General features: G+C 41.1%; 1 protein-coding gene across 1 annotated transcript in view; it reads right to left on the bottom strand.

Moving 5' to 3' along the window:
• Positions 1-2,410: 2,410 nt before the first annotated feature.
• Positions 2,411-20,767, bottom strand: part of CTDSP2 (CTD small phosphatase 2) — a 40,837-nt gene continuing 22,480 nt past the window's right edge. The window contains exons 2-8 of the mRNA XM_069970327.1: positions 12,647-12,795; positions 10,833-10,871; positions 9,275-9,376; positions 8,112-8,168; positions 7,484-7,576; positions 7,101-7,286; positions 2,411-4,411 (exon numbers count right to left, since the gene is read on the bottom strand). Of these exons, the coding sequence (XP_069826428.1) occupies positions 4,286-4,411; positions 7,101-7,286; positions 7,484-7,576; positions 8,112-8,168; positions 9,275-9,376; positions 10,833-10,871; positions 12,647-12,795 (752 nt within the window). The 3' untranslated portion in view covers positions 2,411-4,285. The remainder of the gene's footprint in view (positions 4,412-7,100; positions 7,287-7,483; positions 7,577-8,111; positions 8,169-9,274; positions 9,377-10,832; positions 10,872-12,646; positions 12,796-20,767) is intronic.

The raw sequence follows: 20,767 nt of genomic DNA, 5'->3' as shown, positions 1-20,767 counted from the left end.
TGAAGACGGCAAAAAGTGAGTCTATCTCCTGCTTCCTTATCATTTTCCACCATCGTATAATTGTTGCATAAGCACTGCACGCTGGCTCCAATCCCCGTCAGATACTACGGGACACCTCTACAGGTTCTGTGGCATCCATGTCTTCCTTGGTTAGACCTGTTCTAGCAACACCTACTATATAATGTAAGGCAGGTGGTTTAAATGTTATGGCTGCTCAGTGTATCCTCAATGACACAGCTGCACAGTTAGATTATGTTCACATCAGCATTGCTTCATCTGGTTGAACTTCATCTACATGTACAGATCCTTAAAAAAAAAAAAAAAAAGGACATCCTTTTGTTTACAGATATTACTTTAGAGTTCAATCTAAAAATGTTAACAGATGTTTTTAACAGATGTCTTTTTAATTAATCGGCTCAATATATTTTTAATTACCAATACCAAAATAGATCCAGCAAACAGAAAGCAGGCACAGAAGATAAGGGCAGGTATAAACTCACCCTTATAAGGGTGCCTTCACACGTACCGTATCGCTGCGTTTTTAGTGCGATTTTTACATGTGAGTTTTGATTTTCACATGATTTTCATGTGAAAAATCAAATCTCACATGTAAAAATTGCACCAAACACGCGATAAAAACGCAGCGATACGGTACGTGTGAAGCTACCCTAAAGGTGTATTGGTGCATTTACACAAAGATTTAACTGACCAGATTTTTGACGCCAAACCCAGGAATTGATTTAAGAAGAGGAGATATATCAGTCTTTTCTTTATTACCTGTTCTCTGTTTATAGTCTGTTCCTAGCTTTGGCTTCAAAAGTCTGTCAGATAAATCTGTCTAAACACACCATATGAGGGCCATATAAAGTGCATCCCTTTCATGGAGGATGTTCCTGATGGGTTGAAAAGAGGAGGAGGTTGTTTTTTTATGCATTTTCACATACATCTTCTTTAAAAAAAAAAAAGTAGCAGCATTGAGTCTACACAACAAAGTCTGGTTAGGCCAGGTTCACACTTGCATCCAAGACTCTGTTCAGCTCTTTTCTTTCTCCAAAATTAAACTCTGTGACAGTCAGTCCATTGCATAACCGATACCAACAAATCATGCAAAATCCCATTAACTTCTATGGAGGCTGTCAGGTTTTTATCTGGTGTCCATTTGGCAGTATTTGGCGTGGTTAACAATTCTCTGGTATAATAGAAATAACTGAACAGATGGCATTAGATGCTGGTGTGACCAAACTTTACTGCTAGGTGTAATTCCCTACTTACCCTCCATGGTGAAGATTTTCACCTGTGGCAGAGCAAGGGTTGGCAATGGTGTTAAGAATGTAAAACTAAATTATTGAAAGGAGGTAGGAAAGTCAGCTCATTGCAAAACACAACTGAGGTTATACTGATCAATATGAGGGTCTGATAATAAGACAAATGGCATAGATCTTCAAATGAGCAGATATTTTATTTTCAGCCTTTCAAAAAGCTAGCTGGACCATGGAAAGATGTATGGTAGAGTATTATAAGATGAGACCAAACCCATAGAACGGATGGTGCCTGCATTTCCAAGTAGATGAATAGTGTAATTCATGATTTCTCATTGGATATATAGATTATTGCTACATCCCGTGAATTACAGGTGATGTCTTAGATCGGTCTTAGATTCAGTTTCCCTTTTCTTCTTCTTCATCTAGCCCAAGACTGATTTCCTCTATTCACAACTCACCTTTGAGCTAAGTGGGGAGCAGGACAGTGGAAGTTAGCAGAACAGGAACACAGCGGAGACTGGAAGATTGGACAGCAGAAACAGCAGGCAGAGCTTGTTGTCCATCGCCCAACAGTTTAAAGGGGTTATCCAGTGCCACAAAAACATGGCCACTTTTGCACCACTCTTGTCTCCAGTTTGAAACTCTGTTCCATTGAAATAATTGGAGCTTAATTGCAAACCACATCTGATGGAGACAAGAGTGGGGCAAATGTGGCCCACAGAATGGCTGCTGTTTTGCCATGTGTGAACATGGCCTAAACCTTGACAGGACAATGCTTACCTCACCCACGCAGGATCATCAACAGTTACCCTTGTATCACGGTGTACTGGAAAACCTGTCAATCACTTTGTAGGCAGTGGTAAGCAGGACTCCCCTGATCTTTCCTAGGGGACCCTGTCAAAAAGTGCTGTCTTTACTCAGAAATTCAGCTTCATATAAGCCTATAGATCACAGAACTCTGCTTCTGTAACTCTATCATGTAAATGTAAGAAAAAGCAGCATTTATAACCTGACAGGTTTACTTAACACTACAAAAACAGTAAATTTCATACTAAAAAAACAAAAACTTAGGCTACTCCTTGTACGGGGTATGAGACCTTCAGGATGTTTTTTTTTCTTTCTAAACATAAGCACACAAATACAAAAGGTAGGGCATAAAAATAGATTTTATTACATGCTCTGTTAAAGGGATTACATATTTTAACAAGTCACCCATTCAATCAGTCTTGTAGAACTTTAAATACAGCAATGTGCTGAAAAACCATCCGACAGCTGCTCAATCTAAATAGAAGAAAAAAAAAACCTAATACTTATTGTAGACCCTCATTCAAGAAGGCTGTATCCAAAACGCACATCCTCACACCATAGAAAGACACACAGGAATGTACGTTATATTTTTTCCTATGCTTTTTTTTTTTTGCAGACATATGTGCAGAAGTGTTAGTTAAAAACTGGATAGCTGACTCTTCGGCAGATCAGCCATGTTCGGTGATGTATAATTTAGTAGGAGTGTTTCCCCTGAGGTCTACTTTGTAACAGTCTTATTACAGAATCTTGCAGACTCACTACCTGAGAGGCAGCATGAAAAAAAATATATAAAAAGGTCTAAGGATGATAGCTACATATCCCAAATTCAGAAACGAGTGTTATAAAGAGTAAAAAATAGCTCTTTATCTACAGGCGTGTAAAATAGGTTTAAAATAGCCAAAAAGGCACTGCATGGTTTTCCATTCATTACCTAGCAGGAACATCCCTGCCTAGTGACCAAATACTGGCATTGTTAGGTCATAGCCCTCTTACAGCTGGGTAGTGCCACTGGAATCATAAATAGAGACGACAATGTTTTGCATACCCTAGCTATAGTAAGGCATTGCCTTTGTAGTGTATGGTCAACGACAGGTGAAAGTTACCAAGCACCACTGTCCACAGGCTCGATAAGAAAAGTTACCAAGCCATCAAGAGATCAAACAGTAAAGCTATTCAGACCAGTCCCTCACCCATCCACCATTGCAGCAGATGGATAAACATCTTTAATTCAAGTCACTTATTAGAAAAAAATATTACATATAATCTCAGTGGCTAAAAACATCAATCACTAAAATTCCTTTGGCTTTGAGATTTTTTTGCTCACCCCCCAACTAAATGCGGAGGGGTTTGGGGTGAAGAACAGAGGGTGTGAATAAGACAGTGTAACTAGTGATAAGTAGCCCTGTGTTTACCCCACTGCATATGATCTGCACAGTGTTTTGCCATACATGTCTTCGTAATAATACCCTGTCCATCACTGGCATTAACAGTAAGCAGGGGCGTGCCGTCATCCTAAACTATAATACAAATACCGTATAGAGATACTTTAGCAGAGAGACAAATTTTGCTTATAATGGCATCATGACAATAAAGCATGTTCCCAAGAAGACAGACGGACCGTAAGGGGCAGTAAATGCCAGTGAGTGCCAACAATTATCAAGGCAAGTGCATTCAGCTAAAAATATGCTTATGACCAGACATTGGCAAGAAGAGAATGAGTGAAAAAGTTATGATGGTGTCCTATGTAAGCAGCCTGATCCCTAATGTGTGTCAAGTTATTGAACTTTCTAAAGTACCTGCGTGTGCCCCTTTCAGTTATCAGCATCCTGGCATTGCACCATCCTTGTTCATGTTACAGCCTGACATCTTAAATGATATGAATGCTAAACAGTAGTGGAGAACCAAAAACCATAGGTACACGGTACCATTATTAAAGAGGACACCGTCTTCTACTAGTGCACCAAAATGATGGCATTAATAGATCCCTGCATTCACTGCTTACATGTCGCTAGGCATGCAAGCCATTAGGAGTGTAAGCCACAGCCAGTTTGCTTGCTAAGGGCAGAGGAATTTCCCTCGCTTATGGATATCAGTTTTTTTTGTTCCTCTTCCTCTGAGGCCAAAGGCACAGCGAGTGAGAAATTTGAAAAGACAAAAATAAAAGAATATTTAAGATATAAAAAGTCCCCTGAAAAAAAGTCAAGATGGAAAGAGTCTTAAGGTGCCCTCAGCTGTCCAAGACTTGCATAAATGTCCTCAGAGTAACTGAGCTCCTCAAAGATCGGGATGAGGCTTAAAAGTTCTGTGTCTCCCATGTCATCAAACCATGACTGCACCGGTACCTGCAAAGAGAATACATGGAGTTAGTATAAAGAAGGTATACATGCCATTGCATTAGGTGGCACATGTTATATCCCTATGCTTCAGCTACTATTATAAAAATTAAAAAAAAACAAACAAACAAACACCTGAAAAAGTTTGCCATTCCTTTGGGTCCTTACAAATGAAGGCAAATACAGCAATTCAACTAGTCGGTAAGCCGCAGCTCCGACTCAGACTCCTGAATTTTATCAGGACCGACTCAGACTCCTGCTCCTTCATAAATGGCCAGTCAGATACCAGGGGAGTTGTTTATCACACTGGCTCAGCAGCTTCTCCCTAATGTCCTACATGATCCTGGGGCAACTTCTGAGTGAATAAAAGGAATACTGTATATAAAGCAGATTCTCCTGTGTGTGCAGTGGATGCAGCCAGTCTCCAGCCTCCATGTCCTGAACTACTCACAACTAGACTAGATGGAGCAGGTGGTTTTTCCTGCTGACAGTCTTCTATGTTTCTAACTAAATATTCACCATACACAAAGAAACACTGCAAACACTGCCAAATCCCTGTGATACAGAGGGGTCAGCCATACTGATAGAGAGGGGTCACACATAATGATGTTGAGGGTCGCTGTGGGGGCAAGCAATAGCGCGTGCGCACACACACACACACACACACACACACAAGCCTGCTGCAGCCATAGCACACATACATACATACACAGCCTGCTGCAGCCATAGCACACACACACACACACAATCTTCTCCCAGAGAGGAAACACCACACAGAGGTTACTGATACACTACTTATGTCTTCTCCTCCTCCTCTATATTACACAGTATATCTTTATATTACACAGCTGCTTATATACAGTCATCCAGCATCCAGGAAGAGAACAGCACAGATCTCCCCCCACACAATGGACTCTTCCAGCTCAGAAACAAACTGCCAAATAGTGGCTGACTACTTTTCCCCAACCATCCCTATCTAATAGGGCCAGTGTCCTATTAGAATGTTGCTCATAAAATATATTTATGAGCATAACTGATTTTAAATTCAGAGATTTTTTTTAAAGCTGGAGTCGGTACATTTTTTGACTCCAGACAAAACTGGCTCCCACTTCGACTCTGAGACTCCGCCTCCACAGCCCTGTCTACAGTATGTACTGCAGAGATTTGCAGATACTCTGATATGTCTGCACCATATTACTGTATACATAACCTATTGGTATGAATGTAATTTACTAGAGTAAAAGGTCCAATATTGTAACAATGGGTGTGGATCTGCTGTGCTACTGAGCTGGTTTAGCTTTGGGACCTAAAAAAAAGTTGAAGTATCCTCTATAGTTTCACCCGTTATCCAATTCCACAATGCAGAAGTTAGATTTCTGCTGCTAGGGCTAGCAGGTTGCTCCACAAGCATGGGCCTAGCAGACCATGATGGTACCTAGGACTGGGCTCACAGTCAACAGTCCAGTCAAGCACTAGAGAGGTGATACAATACATGGGGGTTTGGCTGAGATGGCAGCAAGGACAGACAAGAGGGTCAAGCCAGTCAGAATCAGGTACAGAAGATCAGGCAGGAGTGGAGTCAAGAGAGGCAAACACAGGTCATAGATTGGTAACAGGAACAAACACACATACATCTTTATTAAGGACACTATGGAAGCACAATATTGCTTAGGGACAGGATGCTGGCCAGAGATAGGCGGAAGGACAGAGAAGACTAAGGGCCCTGGATCTTAAAGAATCAGAAAGAGCACCCTAGGGACCTATACAGACAGTGGCAAGAGTATGGTGGTAGCAAATAGTGTCAAGATGGCAATGAAAGCAACCTGCTGGGGTTAGAAATATCTTGTTATTGCCATCTCTTTATAGTAAAGAGGATCAATGTTCAGGTGTAAACATTAAATTTCTATAGTACAGATACTCAATAAACATATACTTAGCTATATTCCCTAAGCACTTATGGATGGAGCTATATCTGCACATCTAAGATCAGGGCACCAGGTATTTTTTTTTTTTAATGCGTTTTTTTAAATTAAATATGTGATACGTGGGAAGAAAATTCAAGGGTGCCCCCATAAATCCATTAGTAGACTAATATAGACATTTATGTAAGCCATATATTACAATATGTCTTTTCTCAATATCTTTATTTTTATATTAAAAGCGCTAAAAGCATATGAGGGAGCATATGAACCTAGTAATCTAAGTAGAAAAAAAAAAAAACAAGACACCTGGGGGGTGACTGTAAATTTCAAGCAGTACACGTGATGGACCAGCGTTCATGTAGCAGAAAGAACTTTGTAATCCATGTTCTAAAGCAGCTTCAGACATCTGGTATTGTTAAGGGTTTCCTAGCAACCAGTCCTTATTACCTCTCAATACAATCTGTCAGCAATATTATTGTGAGCAATAATTAAAAAGACGGAGCCTGGAAAATAACATAGACTTTGTAACGATGACCTGTAGCTTCACAAGTGGAAAAGCACAAGTGGACAGACAGCAGTGTTATTATACATCCATATACTAAAGGTTTAAAAACATTTATGTAGAAGAAGGAAAATCAATAGTCTGGATATGGAAGCAGCTTACCTAGTTATAATAGCGGCTATTTAGCAACAAACATAACATAAGTCTTTTAGAGGATCCAAGAATAACGCCTCTTCCAAGAACACATTAAGATCACATTTGCTTTAACACTTACAGCATTTTCTGGATGGAAGATGTAAGATGCAGGAGAGTTGTCTAAAATAATAGTCTTCTTCAGGTCCCTCCCCAGACGGCTCAAGTCTTTGACGTAGCAGCCCTGGTGGAATACACAAGCTTCCCTGAATAGACGGGAACGGAAGACTCCTTCCTTGTCCAGGAGATCAGTCACCGGATCAGCATACTGGGAATAAAGCATAAAAGTAAATTCTGATGAAGGATCCCACTGACTATAGTAACAATTTAAAAGTATTTTGTCCAAAGAAGTTCAGTCACCTTTGGGATCTATCTATCTATCTATACACATACACATTGTAGATCACCTATGCACAGAGCTATTCTCTAGTAGGATGCTCCCATTCTGTAAAAGCTTCTTCTTACCTTGGCAAGACTAGCAGTAAATAGTACACATTCATAGAGCTCTCCCATTCTTTCCAGAAACTCATCCACATAAGGCCTCTTCAGAACATACACCTAAGGAGGGAGAAATAAGCCGGTTAGACTGCGGTCGTACCATGGAAAATAACCAGACGTGTGGGTTATAAAAGTTGTTACACAGATGTCGTGCTGTAGTAAGGCTGGCGCACGTATCTATTGATGTGGTTCTGTACACTACACATGGAGGCAATTCATTATCCAATTACTGATATAAATACTTATCGTACGTCACATTCCACCTATGGCTTTATCGTCTATACTGTCCCAATGCTCCAACCGCCATAAGGTCCGGTACAGTCAAGCAGGCTATATGCAGTTCCATTACCAAAAGTAGAACGGAAGTCATGGTTGACATACTAAGGACCCCATAATCTTTTAACAAACTTCTTCAGAGTTTTCATTCTTGGGCAGAATATCAGCTGCTTCCTGAAACAAGTAATCAAGAGTAGGCCGCGCTGTGAGGAAACAGCCTATCCTGGATTACTTGAACCAGGCTACAGCCAAGACTTTCTGAGGTCTTCAATCTTCCTTCTGAAAGTTGATGGGAAAATTAAAGTGCGTGTGCTCTTACCTGATGAGTGGTCCCCTCAATCTCCACGGGAACGATAAAATCTGCATTACTGATTGGCTACATAGAAAAAAAAAAAAAAAAAAGTTAATGCAAAGAAAGAAAAAACAAACAAAAACATTCTCTCCAAGCACAAAGGTCCTACGTAAAAATAAAAAGGAAATCTCCTATTGACACATCTGTAAATATTTGTATACACATTCTGTGGCATTAGAACCCACAGAAGCAGTCAAAAAGCACTATTAAAAGGAGGTTTTCGTGCTTAAACCACTGACTGACACCTACCAGTCAGTAACTTTACTTCTGCACCTTACAGTTCTGTAAGCCTCAACTGTCTAATGGGACAGTCTTGGATTTTAGGCATGAAAACCCCCTCTATTTCATATATAATTTTTGGAGCAGAAAGCAGTCAATTCCCTGCTCCACCAGTTACTGAGTGACCCTATCCATCAGGCAGACAGGGTTCAGTGAAGTCACCGACTGCACAGCTTGGAAGAGGCCTGCAGTATGACCTGCTAAGCTTAGACGTGGTGCAACTTGTCCTCCTACTAGTTGTTGAAATTTGGGTAGTATAACTTATATTTCTTAGGTGCTCATAGTGTACATCCAGTGCAATTACCACCTTAGGTGTTATTCACAAGTTCCATACATGGACTGGAATTCAGAAAAAAAATCAAAATTCCAATCCGAAGCACATTGTTTGTATATACTGACCGTGCACAGAACGTGTGAATGCCACCTTATATGTTTAGAGGAGGAATTGCACCAGTAAAGGGTTTATTATAAGTAACAATATACTATCTGCTATAAATAATAAGAATATTTGTTGTCACTTAGGATTTCTGAGATATACATTATATAACCAGTTGTACACTTGAATGGACCCGTTTTAAAAAAAAAAAAAAGTTATTGTTTTGATCGGTTAGATCTAGGTGTTCAGACCCCCCCTAACTGGGAGAAGCACACAGCTGAGTACTTCTTTTCCTATCTGTCTGTATTGCTGCAGGAGTTGGTCCCATAACAGAGCAGGGAGAGAAATAAGGGACTGAATACCCTGAACAAATCAAAACTTTTCACATGTCATTATCTCATAATACCTGTATCTCATGCAATACCTATAAAGTTTATGTTCTATAAAAAAAATAATAACCATCTGTATGTCGTACCTTAAAAGAGCTATGAACCAATGTTTCATCTAAGTCTATCACCATGCATATTTTTCCCTTATCTTTCGGCGCTACCTCAGGAAGTAAAGAGGTACCTGGAATCTGAGAAAGAAAAATATATACTATATTAACTGGGTAGTATAAAAACCATCATGTGAGAAACACAAAAAGCACCAATCAAGTATGGTAAATAATAAAAGAAGGGAAACAGAAAACGGCAAGACTACGTGTGCTAAAAGAGCCTGCTAAACAGGTCTCTGCTCCTGTCTCATCTGCAGAAACATGCATCAAAATTTAGCCAGAAATAGGTTTATATGTATCAAGTTGTACCAGATACATAAAAATAGAAACTATTTGAAATATTTTCTTATTTTGGTAAATTTAAATAGTAATACCGCCCATTTTCATGCATGTTTCATTGAAAAGGTGCATTATACTAAATACACTAGTGGGAGTTTAAAAATCCTAAGGGTAGCCTAATAGGCAGCCATTCCTCTCAAAGGGAGTGCTCACTCTATCTTTCTACCACACAAGGGGGGATCTATTAAGCAGTCCTAATGTATCTTTTGGGATAAAAATGGATTTACAAATACAGGAAGACAGCACTTCAATGATCATCGGTCTTCAATGTATCTACCTGGAAAGGATGAAAGAGTGAGCAGAGCTAGCCGGGATTAGATCCTGCGACCTGCAGGTCACACAGATGCTTCCAGGCAGGAGTCTCAGCTGGCTGAGCACCCTCTTCGGTCCCACTGGCTGAAGCATTAAAAGTGCAGGTGGAAGAAGCTTATTGGTGAAGCTGAATTTCACAAATTTATTTCTTGAGATTTTATGAACTATGCACAGAAAATGAAAAATGAGAACAAAAATCTGGGGACAGGATCGGAGAAATGGAATAACCTAAGTTGTGATCATGTTAAGATGCAATAAAACAACTTTTGAGGACACTGTGACTGACTGGCCTTAAAGGAGGACACATTGTGGGAGAAAACAAACAAACAAAAAAAAAAAAAAAAAAAAAAAAAACACAGAACTAGAGCGATGGTAAATACTCTATGAAATCACAGTGTCATCATTCCTGTCCTCGACTAGGCATGTATCTTAAAGGATAACTCTACGCAATGCAATAGATGATGAGGTACTATTTCTTAGCTATAAGTCCACGAGCATGATGAAATGTGACTCATTATTATAGTAAATATCTAGCACCATCAGCAACATGCCTTGCCGTCTGTAAGAAAGGAGGAGCAGCTTTTTGGAGGATTTCTTCAGATACACTGCAATCTGAGTATCTGACCTTCCATATTATATGTAAGGGCACTAACGCCAGCTATGGCTTGTCACGGCATGACACTCGGAGTCATCGACACTTACCTACTAAACCGTATTAATACAAGCAAACAACCTTTGAAACAGGAGTATTAATTTAATAGAATAGAATTTCTAAGAGGCCTGCATTGAGGGAATTCTTTATAGGACATGGCAGCCACTGCACATCGTGACTACTTGATGATGTATGAAAAAGATCTAAGTACTAAAAAAAAAAAAAGCTACATACCTGGTAAAACTGATACTGAAGACACTGGAGTAACTCCGACTGAAAGAAAGGGGGAAATAAGTAAGCCATCCGAATCTTTACAAGATACAAATATTGAGGGGGCATTCACAGCAAAACATAGCAGAAGAACATGCAAAGTTAAAGGGTATCCCCCCCCCCCCCCAAAAAAAAAAATTATTTTTGCATTAATACGCAGCCCACCCGTAGTTTTCCATTTTTTCAATATACAGTTATTATGGATTCTGCACAGTTTTGCTGTTATCCAGCTGCATTCACCTCCAGGGATTGCAGAGAATCATCAGACCTCAGTCCACACCGACACGCTCCCTGCTCCTGGCCCCCACCCTCCGTGTCGGCATCACGTGTCCTCAGTCCCAGCACAGTGAAGTGACTGAGAACACTGATGGGGTGGCTGCTGTTACAGAGGGAGGAAGTGATGAGCGCAGCTGTGACTGTCTCCCTCTCTAACAGCAGCCACCCGGTCACCCCCAGCCCAGAGCTCACCCCGTGTGTCCAGAGCCCCCCGGCAGCACTCACCCGCAGCACACAGCCCCCCGCCCCACAACCGACTGCCCCCTCATCACCCGTGGCATCCCTCACTCACCGGAAGCATAGCCTCCGCACTCACCCGCGGCCCCCCCCCGCGGCAAGCTCCGCCCCCCCGTGATCGCCCGCGGCAAGCTCCGCCCCCGCGATCGCCCGCGGCAAGCTCCGCCCCCGCGGCAAGCCCCGCCCCCATTGCCCGAGGCAAGCTCCGCCCCCATTGCCCGCAGCTCTGCTCCGCCGTCAACGCCAACTCAGCTCTACTCCGCCGTCAACGCCAACTCAGCTCCGCCGTCAACGCCAACTCAGCTCAGCTACGCCGTCAACGCCAATTCAGCTCCGCTACGCCGTCACCGCCAACTCAGCTCCGCTACGCCGTCACCGCCAACTCAGCTCCGCTACGCCGTCACCGCCAACTCAGCTCCGCCGTCACCGCCAACTCAGCTCCGCTACGCCGTCACCGCCAACTCAGCTCCGCTACGCCGTCATTCCCAACTCAGCTCTGCTACAATGTTACCCCCAACTCAGCTCTGCTACAATGCTACCCCCAACTCAGCTCTGCTACACCGTCACCTCCAACTCAGCTCTGCTACACAGTCTCTTCCAACTCAGCTTTGCTACACAGTCATCATCTCCTTCATTGTCTCAGCTCTGCTACATCGCCATCATCAGGCAGAAGCATTGCATGATGGGAAATGTAGTTTCCTATCTTGGATATAGATCGGCTTTTAGAAAAATTTGTAACTCAGGAACTACAGCAGCTAGAAAGATGGGAGACGGCTCAAAATACTCAGGGGGACTTGGTGAGTAAGGCCAGCTAGGTTTGGGAGCATTACATTTTTTTAGCTCTTGGGGGGAATACCCCTTTAAGTTATAGCGTAAAGAGGGACAGAAAGACAGAAGAAAGGGACTTGTAAAAATATGGAAAAAAAAAAATGCTCTGTAGACTTTTAGCCCAATTTCATTTGACTCCATTGATGATGTGATGTGGACAGACATGTGGGTTTCTTCACCAAAATGTCTCACAGCAGTGCTTGGCTCTTCTCATAGACATCAGTGAAGATAGCCGCACAGTCCATAAGACAGTATGTAAAGGTGGGGGGTAGGGGGAACCCCTTAAGATAAAGTATTTATCAATACCAGGATACTGAGATCTGAGACACCATATCCTCCTGGTTTTGGCTAAAAACACTGACCAATATACTACATTTGAACCCAGCCTTCCAATTTACTGACAGTGCACAGCTACACAGATGTTGGCTTAAAAATACCTTTGGAGTAGTTTGTGCCTCCTCCTTTTGGGTGGGAGGTTCACCGGTGCCTCCTGGTCGATTGACATTCTGTGCACTGAGGCAACAGAAAAGTGCCTTAAATATGCTCCGACTTCTAGGCTTCTTTGGCGAGGACCTGGAGACTAGCCCTGAAAGAGAAAAGACGCAGACAGTTCAGTATTATTTTCATCAAGGATTTCATTTTGAAATGATATACACATTTTGAACACTAGGGGGCGAAAGGGTTCAGGTCATCTACAGTTGCAAAAACTGTAGCTGGCGAGTTGTCAAATCTAGAAAAAGAATGGTAGAGATTTACTAAGCAGGTATTACATTATAACACGCTGGACTCTGTATTTACCACCATTGTACGTGCAACACTTTTTGCGCCTACCTCAACAGTTTTAAAAATCAGGTATGAGAAAAGAGTGTTGCTAGTAGTAGTCCTAAAGGGTACCTGTTATAATGCTCTTCCACCCGACTGGCTCGCAGTTGCTCCTAGCAAGTTCAGGGGTGGTGCTGTTTTTGCCAGAAAGTAGCTGTGCTTTTTCTAATCCTGGATAAGTACTTTGCATGTAACAGACACTAGACACTAGATACACTTTTATTTATTATACCATCTCATTGTGGTGGTACACATGCACCAATACTCTTCATACAAAAATGGCACATTGCAAATATGCTACATCCTAAAGGGTTTCTGTTATTATGTTCCCTCACCCAATTGGCATGCAGTGGCTTCTGCTGCCGGAATTTCAGGTAACTACAAATATGACCACTCCAGGTCGGTTCCAAGCACAAGCCCTATTCTGATCCAATAGGACTCATACACGGAAAAGACCTGGCGGGGTCATATCCATAATTACCTGAAATTCCGGCAGCAGAAGCCACTGCATGCCAATTGGGTGAGGGAACATAATAACAGAAACCCTTTAGGATGTAGCATATTTGCAATGTGCCATTTTTGTATGAAGAGTATTGGTGCATGTGTACCACCACAATGAGATGGTATAATAAATAAAAGTGTATCTAGTGTCTAGAAAACTGTTACATGCAAAGTACTTATCCAGGATTAGAAAAAGCACAGCTACTTTCTGGCAAAAACAGCACCACCCCTCTCCTCAGGTTATGTGTAGTATTACAATTAAGCTTTATTCACTTTAATGGAACTGGGCAGCAAAACCCACACCCAAACTAAGGACAGGAAAGGTGCTGTTTCTGGAGGAAAGCGGACATTCTAAGGCTGCGTTCACACTACATATATTTCAGTCAGTATATTTCAGTCAGTATTGCAACCAAAACCAGGAGTGGATTAAAAACACAGAAAGGCTCTGTTCACACAATGTTGAAATTGAGTGGATGGCCGTCATTTAATGGCAAATATTTGCTGTTATTTTAAAACAACGGCCGTTATATTGAAATAATGGCAGTTATTTACTGTTGTTATATGGCGGCCATCCACTCAATTTCAACATTGTGTGAACAGATCCTTTCTGTGTTTTTAATCCACTCCTGGTTTTGGTTGCAATACTGACTGAAATATACGTAGTGTGAACGCAGCCTTATCCTGTATAATCCCCTTTAATCCAACCTATGACAACATTGATGAACATCCTTTTGTTTTTTGCTCATACTGAGAGGACAAACCTATTCAATGTTCTCCTTATATTTTTACAATGTGATTTAAGTAACTTTTATTCAGTACTATTTCATTACTGTAAACCACATAAAAAAATACATCTGTATGTTTAGAGTTTTGACGTTTCATCCAGCTCATAAAATTACCAGGGCTCAACAGCAAATATCCTTGCGAGGAGAATTACCAATCATCCATGCAATACTACCATGTTAACACTAGGGGGCAGTCAAATCACTGACCGTGCTCTCTTTCAAACAGGAAAACAGACCAAGCCCATAAAACATTTACATTTACAGACTGTTTTCTGTGGAGCAGAAAGAAACACAGCTAGGAGTTGTTAGGACAGAAATTATTGTATAGAAATGAATATAAAGCAACCACCCTGGAAAATATAATGCTAGTACCAGGAAAACAAACCAAAAAAATCCAGTATAATGATAGCCAGAAACACTGTGCTTTGGCATATAATCTCATGTTTTACAGCCCTTTAAGACAAAAAAAAACTACAACTCCCATCATGCCGGCTTTGGCTGGCCAGGCATTATGGGAGTTGTAGTTTTGCAACAGCTGGAGAGCCAAGGTTCCCTGCCAACATAGATTTGTAAGGGAGCCACTATCAGTAGGTGGCACTATAGAGCAGCTTCTTATTCCTTTGTAGACTAGCTACTTTTTCCCCCATGAAGCATTGCATGGCTTGTAAGACACCATACACAAGTTTGGCGGTCTCCTCTCCAACACACATTACTCCCCGGTCCCATACTATACCCCTAAGATGTATATTTTCACACAAAATACTTTATTTTTGCCACTTAATTAAAAGCACAACTCACAATATTTAACCTTGTCACTGCCAAGACTAGTAAGACTGGCCAGACAGCCCTGTGCTGCAGTGACCTCTTCCTGGTGTTTAGCTGAACAGAAGCTGCATAATGGAAAGTTACATCACAGAAAAATCTAAAAGATCAGATTGCAGGAAATGCCTGGAGGTGAACGCGATTCTCGTCTTGAAAACGGTCAATCAAAAGTTCATATCAAAGAATTCCATGCATCACAAACAGCCTTAATAGGTCATGAGGAGAGAGAAGAGAAAGACAAGTAACTGGGATAGCTCCAAGGCGGTTCATTGCTGGTGGTGATCTCGTAATCTACATTTGCTTAATTATACTTTATTCCCATCCCGGCTTCAAAGGGCGAGAGCAAAATACAGGAGAACATTTTCTACAAAATGTCCAAATCAACACATTCAATGGGTTTCTCTGACACAAACATCAAAAAGTTTCATGCCTTATTAGGAAAAAAAAAAAAAAAACCCCACATAATGGTTTAAAACACATTACTGTGAACGGCTGTTTTGTGTCTGGATTTCTACTACTATTTGAAATAAAGGCTTAAAAGGGGTACTCCAGAGAACACAAAGGTTTTAAAATCACCTTGAAGGCATACAGATTTGTAATGCTGCATTTACACGGAACGATCAAATTCAAACGATAATCGTACGTGTAAACGCTGCGAACGATCAAGCGACGAGCGATAAATCGTTCATTTTGATCTTTCAACAAGTTCTCAAATCGTCGTTGATCATTCGCAAAAAATGCGCAGATCGTTCCGTGTAAACAGCCGTTCACCGATTTACCCTATGTGTGCGATCGCAAAACGAGTTCTCCGTACAATATATCATACAGTCTAAACGCTGATCGTTATGAAAAACACATCGTTACTTCGACATCGTTAATCGTACGATCGGGCGAATTATCGTTCCGTGTAAACGTAGCATAAGTCACTTCTATTAAAACAAATCTACAGTCTTCCAGTACTTATGAGCTGCTTTATGCCCTACAGGAAGTGGAGTTTCCTTTCCAGTTTGACAGTGCTTACTGCTGCCACCTCTGTCCAAAGCAGTAGAGGTTTTCTATGGGAATTTGCTCCTGCTCTGGACAGTTCCTGACAAGTGGCAGCAGGGAGCACTGTGTCAGTCTGGAAAGGAAACTCTGCTTCCTGTAGGGCATGCAAAAGCTGATAAGTACTGGAAGACTGGAGATTGGTAAATAACTTCTATTAAACAAAAAAAATTTTTTCCCGGAGCCAAACACAGATTTCAGGAGTCAGGTGTGTGTGTTTTATCAGCATGGTGGATTTCGCTTGTTATTCTGCCTGTCCTATTGCTTCAATGGGATTTCTTGTGCACCTCCGCTCTCCACTCATGTTCATTCTTTCAGCAGAGAGCAGAGGTGCAAGAAAAATCCCATGGAAGCAATAGGACAGGCAGAATGACAAGCGGAACATCGCTCACCATCCGTAAATGGAAGAGTCTCTGCCTCTTTATCTGTAATTTTAGAGATTTCCTCAAACAACATCTTAGTCTTCCAAAACAAAAGTTCATACAAATTACACGGTGTCACAGGCGAAGCAATCAGTAAAAACAACTCAATACACTGTTTACTCCTTGGGGTGCCAGCCTCTTTTGTCAAGCGTCAACAAAGGAGGGTGTGGCCTCTGTAGCAATGCGTGGCTATGCCAACTACTGGCCTCCCATCGGTAATGGAAGTCTCTGCTGCTTAAGGACACAAGGACTTCAGGAGTGAATATGGAGCCCCTTTAATGTGTTCGCACTTGTGGGTATCGGAAATTGGACATATAACGTCTGATTTAAGCATAATTTTGTGAAATTATAATATGAAAATTTAATACAGTTTAGGAATTGCTTGAAAAATGCATCTACATGTCAGTATATTTATTGATATTGTGGACATTCAGGAGTAGGAGTCTCCGGTGACTGGCACATGGCACCCTGAGGAGTAAACTGTGTATTGAGTTGTTTTTACAGAATGACAAGTGGAATTAAAAAAGCAACACACACACACACCTACCTGACTGTGTTTGGCTATAGGAGAGGTTTTAAACTAGGTGGTATATTATTACTTAATTCATCACTGGTTGAAAGGATGAATACTATGTAATACATGGGTTCTCAAATCACTTTGGTTTCATTCTTTCATTGTTCCGAAAAAGAAAATTGTGATTTTTTTTTTTCATCTTTCATTCCATCCTAACTAAAAGGAGTCTATTTAGTAAAAGAGAATTTCCAGTATGTTTAATACGAATGCATTCCAGAAAACAAATGACCACAGAATGATGGAATTCCGGGAGGTTATAACATGTTCCTTACTATGCCCTGGATATTACAGCGGCCCTCTCAGAGTCACACTCCTGAATGATAATAGACGCACAAGAAAATAAATGAGCAGGATATTCACAAGTACTAAGACCTGGGCTGTGGTGTCACCAGCAGAACACTGGGATATAGGGTTACATGGTCAATACCATCTGGAAGCCTCCTCTGATGAAGGAGCTGCGCACCAGCCAGACAGTAGTAAACACTTAAAGAGCAGGTGTGAAATTACCCAGACTGTTTCCGCTGCAGACGTACGGGGTATGAACCTAAAATACAGCTATTACAAGAGGAGCTTTTTGTGAATACTTTTTATAACTTCCATGAGACATAAGTAACGGCTCCCTGACCTGGAGGTTATGTCCCCAGGTCATTCTAGCTGTAGTCTCCTTCAGGAACCTATAAAACAGCCACAACTCTTTCTCAGGGTTGGGGTGATGCTATTAAGAGAATGCCAAGATAGACCACCAACAGCTTACAGAAATATAAATATGCTCTAAAACAGTGTCCCCACAGCACTGGTGGCTGTGAACTTGCTCTGGTTGGATAACGTGATAAACAATAGTAGTATGTATAGCGTAGTATAAATGCAGAGAGAGACAAGGAGGACACTTCTGATATTCACTGCAAATCCCAGTCACTGGGTCATGGCTGTTCTGAAGTCATACTTCAGAGTCAACATTTGGCTACCTTCTGGGTGCTGGGAGCCCACTGATCACCAGACCAAGCAGCTAAGTGCTCAGCTAAGTGGTTGTCTCCCCATCTTGCTTCTGAAGACATGCTCCATAGACTCTAGATACTTGGCTTTTGGCAGCAAAAACATGTGGAAAGTTTTTTGTTTAAAGTGTCGACAGCGACACATTAAAAAGAAGGAGTTGTCTTCTTAAACATTTGAATTCAAGATTATTTTCTTCTGGAGTCCTGAATAAAAGTCATTATTCTGGGATGCCAAGGTAAAGTGATGTTAAGGTGAATCCACCTGGTGCTCAAGAATAAATATAAAAGTAGCAGGAGATGCCTTCAAGACATAAATCTCTTTGCTTATAGAGGTAACCTAACAAATGTGCCCCGGTAAATCATGAAGAAGAGTCTCAATACAGAGATTTTTGTTTTAGAAAAAATAGTCACCATTAAATGACTAACAAAGATAATTCTGGGAGTAGAAGCTTCACAATTGCCTCCCGATGTGTGATGCTATATATATATCCATTGTAGTAAGCCTCTAATTATAGTACCGCAGCTTCCTTCTCTGGGAGTTCCTACAAGTTCTTTTGAATTGTCTTCCTTTAGGCCAATAATGACTTCCTGCCAATCTTCAGATACCTTCTTCACTTTGTGCATATACCCATCGTATGCATCATCCCATGTTGGACACATTAATTGCCACCCTATGGTGATTTCAGAGCAAGATCAGCGAACGGCCAGTCTAAAGATGTAGCAGAGCTGATTTTGTGTTTATGAGGGGGATATAAAAAAATATTAAAATGTTTTTCATTATCAAGCTATAGACTGTGAATATTTATGTCCACATAGAGAGGTCCTCTGAAGGTGTAAACACATCATTAAAGTGAATCTGAGCACAGTTAGTTGGTCACTGCAGCTTTAACAAACCTTTTTGTCCATTCAATGACAGCAAGCAGATGCTCAATCTCATTTACTGGAAAACTCGGTTACCTTCATGGGTCTAGATTTGTTTCGCGTTTTACGAGCTTAGAAGGATTACCTGCAGTCTTATGCAAGATCACATTGATTAAACCAATTTATATTACACTCTCTTTATAACATGCCATACAAGCTATACTCACCTACCCTGGTCCCCTGCCGATGCTGCGCTGACACTCCTGGTCACCACTTCTGCCTAGTTCCTGTGACAGGTTGTCTCAGCATGAACTGTCAACTGACTAAGGCAGGTCAATGCTTCAACCAGTGATCGGCTGAGCTACAGAGACAAGAAGTCACCAGGAAGTAGCAGTTAGGAACAGAACACAGGAAAGAGTTGTCACCTTACTCAGGCATATAAAGCACCTTTAAGTCCTAGTTGAAGTTGTAGCCTCTTATGGATTATTGTTTTTGCATCTCACAAACTGCACGTGTATCCTTGAAAATCTTAACATGTTTGCTATAAATAAAAGATAGATTTTTACTTTTCACTTTTTCCTTGAGTGCCGGATATCTTCTATAGTCAGAAACCCTATGGTATAAGTAACGTCTAATCGGCTGCACATTTTCCTTTCAAACACCTGGGACAAATAAAGGCCTGAATCCAGAGAGCAAAGGTAAGCAGACTCATTTCTATTAGCTGGGGTAGGCGAGTATAGCTTATAAACACTTTACCCCTGGACAACCATTTTGTATCCAGATACTACATGACACCTACAGAAGTCAAGGCCTCAATGGGTTAGATATCTTCTGTCAGACTTATTATGCCTTTACTATCTCCTATCTAACCCAAATCATTTCCCTGAAGCAGGACAAGACCCTATGAGCAGGCATGGAAGGTTTTCTATTGACATGCTGGTTATGAGCAATACAGCCATATGCACAGAGCAGCTGGAACACAGTACACTATGTCCCATTCAATTTCAATTACAGATCTACAGGGCTTTGCAACAGGAGGTTGGACCCTCCTTGAACATCTGTTTAACACCTTAGCCGACAGCAAAGCTAAATGGGAGCAGCATCTCTTCATACGTAGTGAGCAGCTGCGCTGAGCAAACATCTAGTGGGTAACTGTAAGATTCTGGGCCAAACATACACTGCTAGAAAACTTTACTCTCCATATACAACGAAATGTAACCAAGTGGCCTATGATAAGCAGCAATCTGAGACCGTTTATTTACATGTCATTTCAGTTGCAGTTTCTTTTGTAAGATTTGTAAAAACCAAAAGTTTTGCACAAAAAAAAAAAAAAAAAAAAAAAACATGTAAATCATAACAATGTAATTCCTATATTATAAAAATTTACAAACCAGTGGTCAATTGTCAATCTACACTTCTCAGATTGCCAAGTGTATATCATCACGACAATCAAAATCATGTGAAAATTAATGTAAAAGAGCAGTCACTTGCATTGCGCTATACTTTATTGCAGTTTTTTTTTTTTGCATAACTTGAAACACATCCTAATAGTTTATTACAATACCAGACGTTTATGGTCGACCGACATGAGATGCACTTCCTCAGGCTGTAGTCAGTGCAAGAAAGACTTTCATTGTAGAAGCAACATTAAACATATCCTTAGTGATGGGTAATAATTAGAGATGAGCAAACCGGGTTCGGGTTTGAGTCGATCCGAACCCGAACGATCGGCATT

This window comes from Dendropsophus ebraccatus, chromosome 5 (genome assembly GCF_027789765.1).
Source record: "Dendropsophus ebraccatus isolate aDenEbr1 chromosome 5, aDenEbr1.pat, whole genome shotgun sequence".
Classification (NCBI taxonomy): domain Eukaryota; kingdom Metazoa; phylum Chordata; class Amphibia; order Anura; family Hylidae; genus Dendropsophus; species Dendropsophus ebraccatus.
The sequence above is the reverse complement of the archived record's forward strand: the minus strand, read 5'-3'. Positions and strand labels throughout refer to the sequence as shown.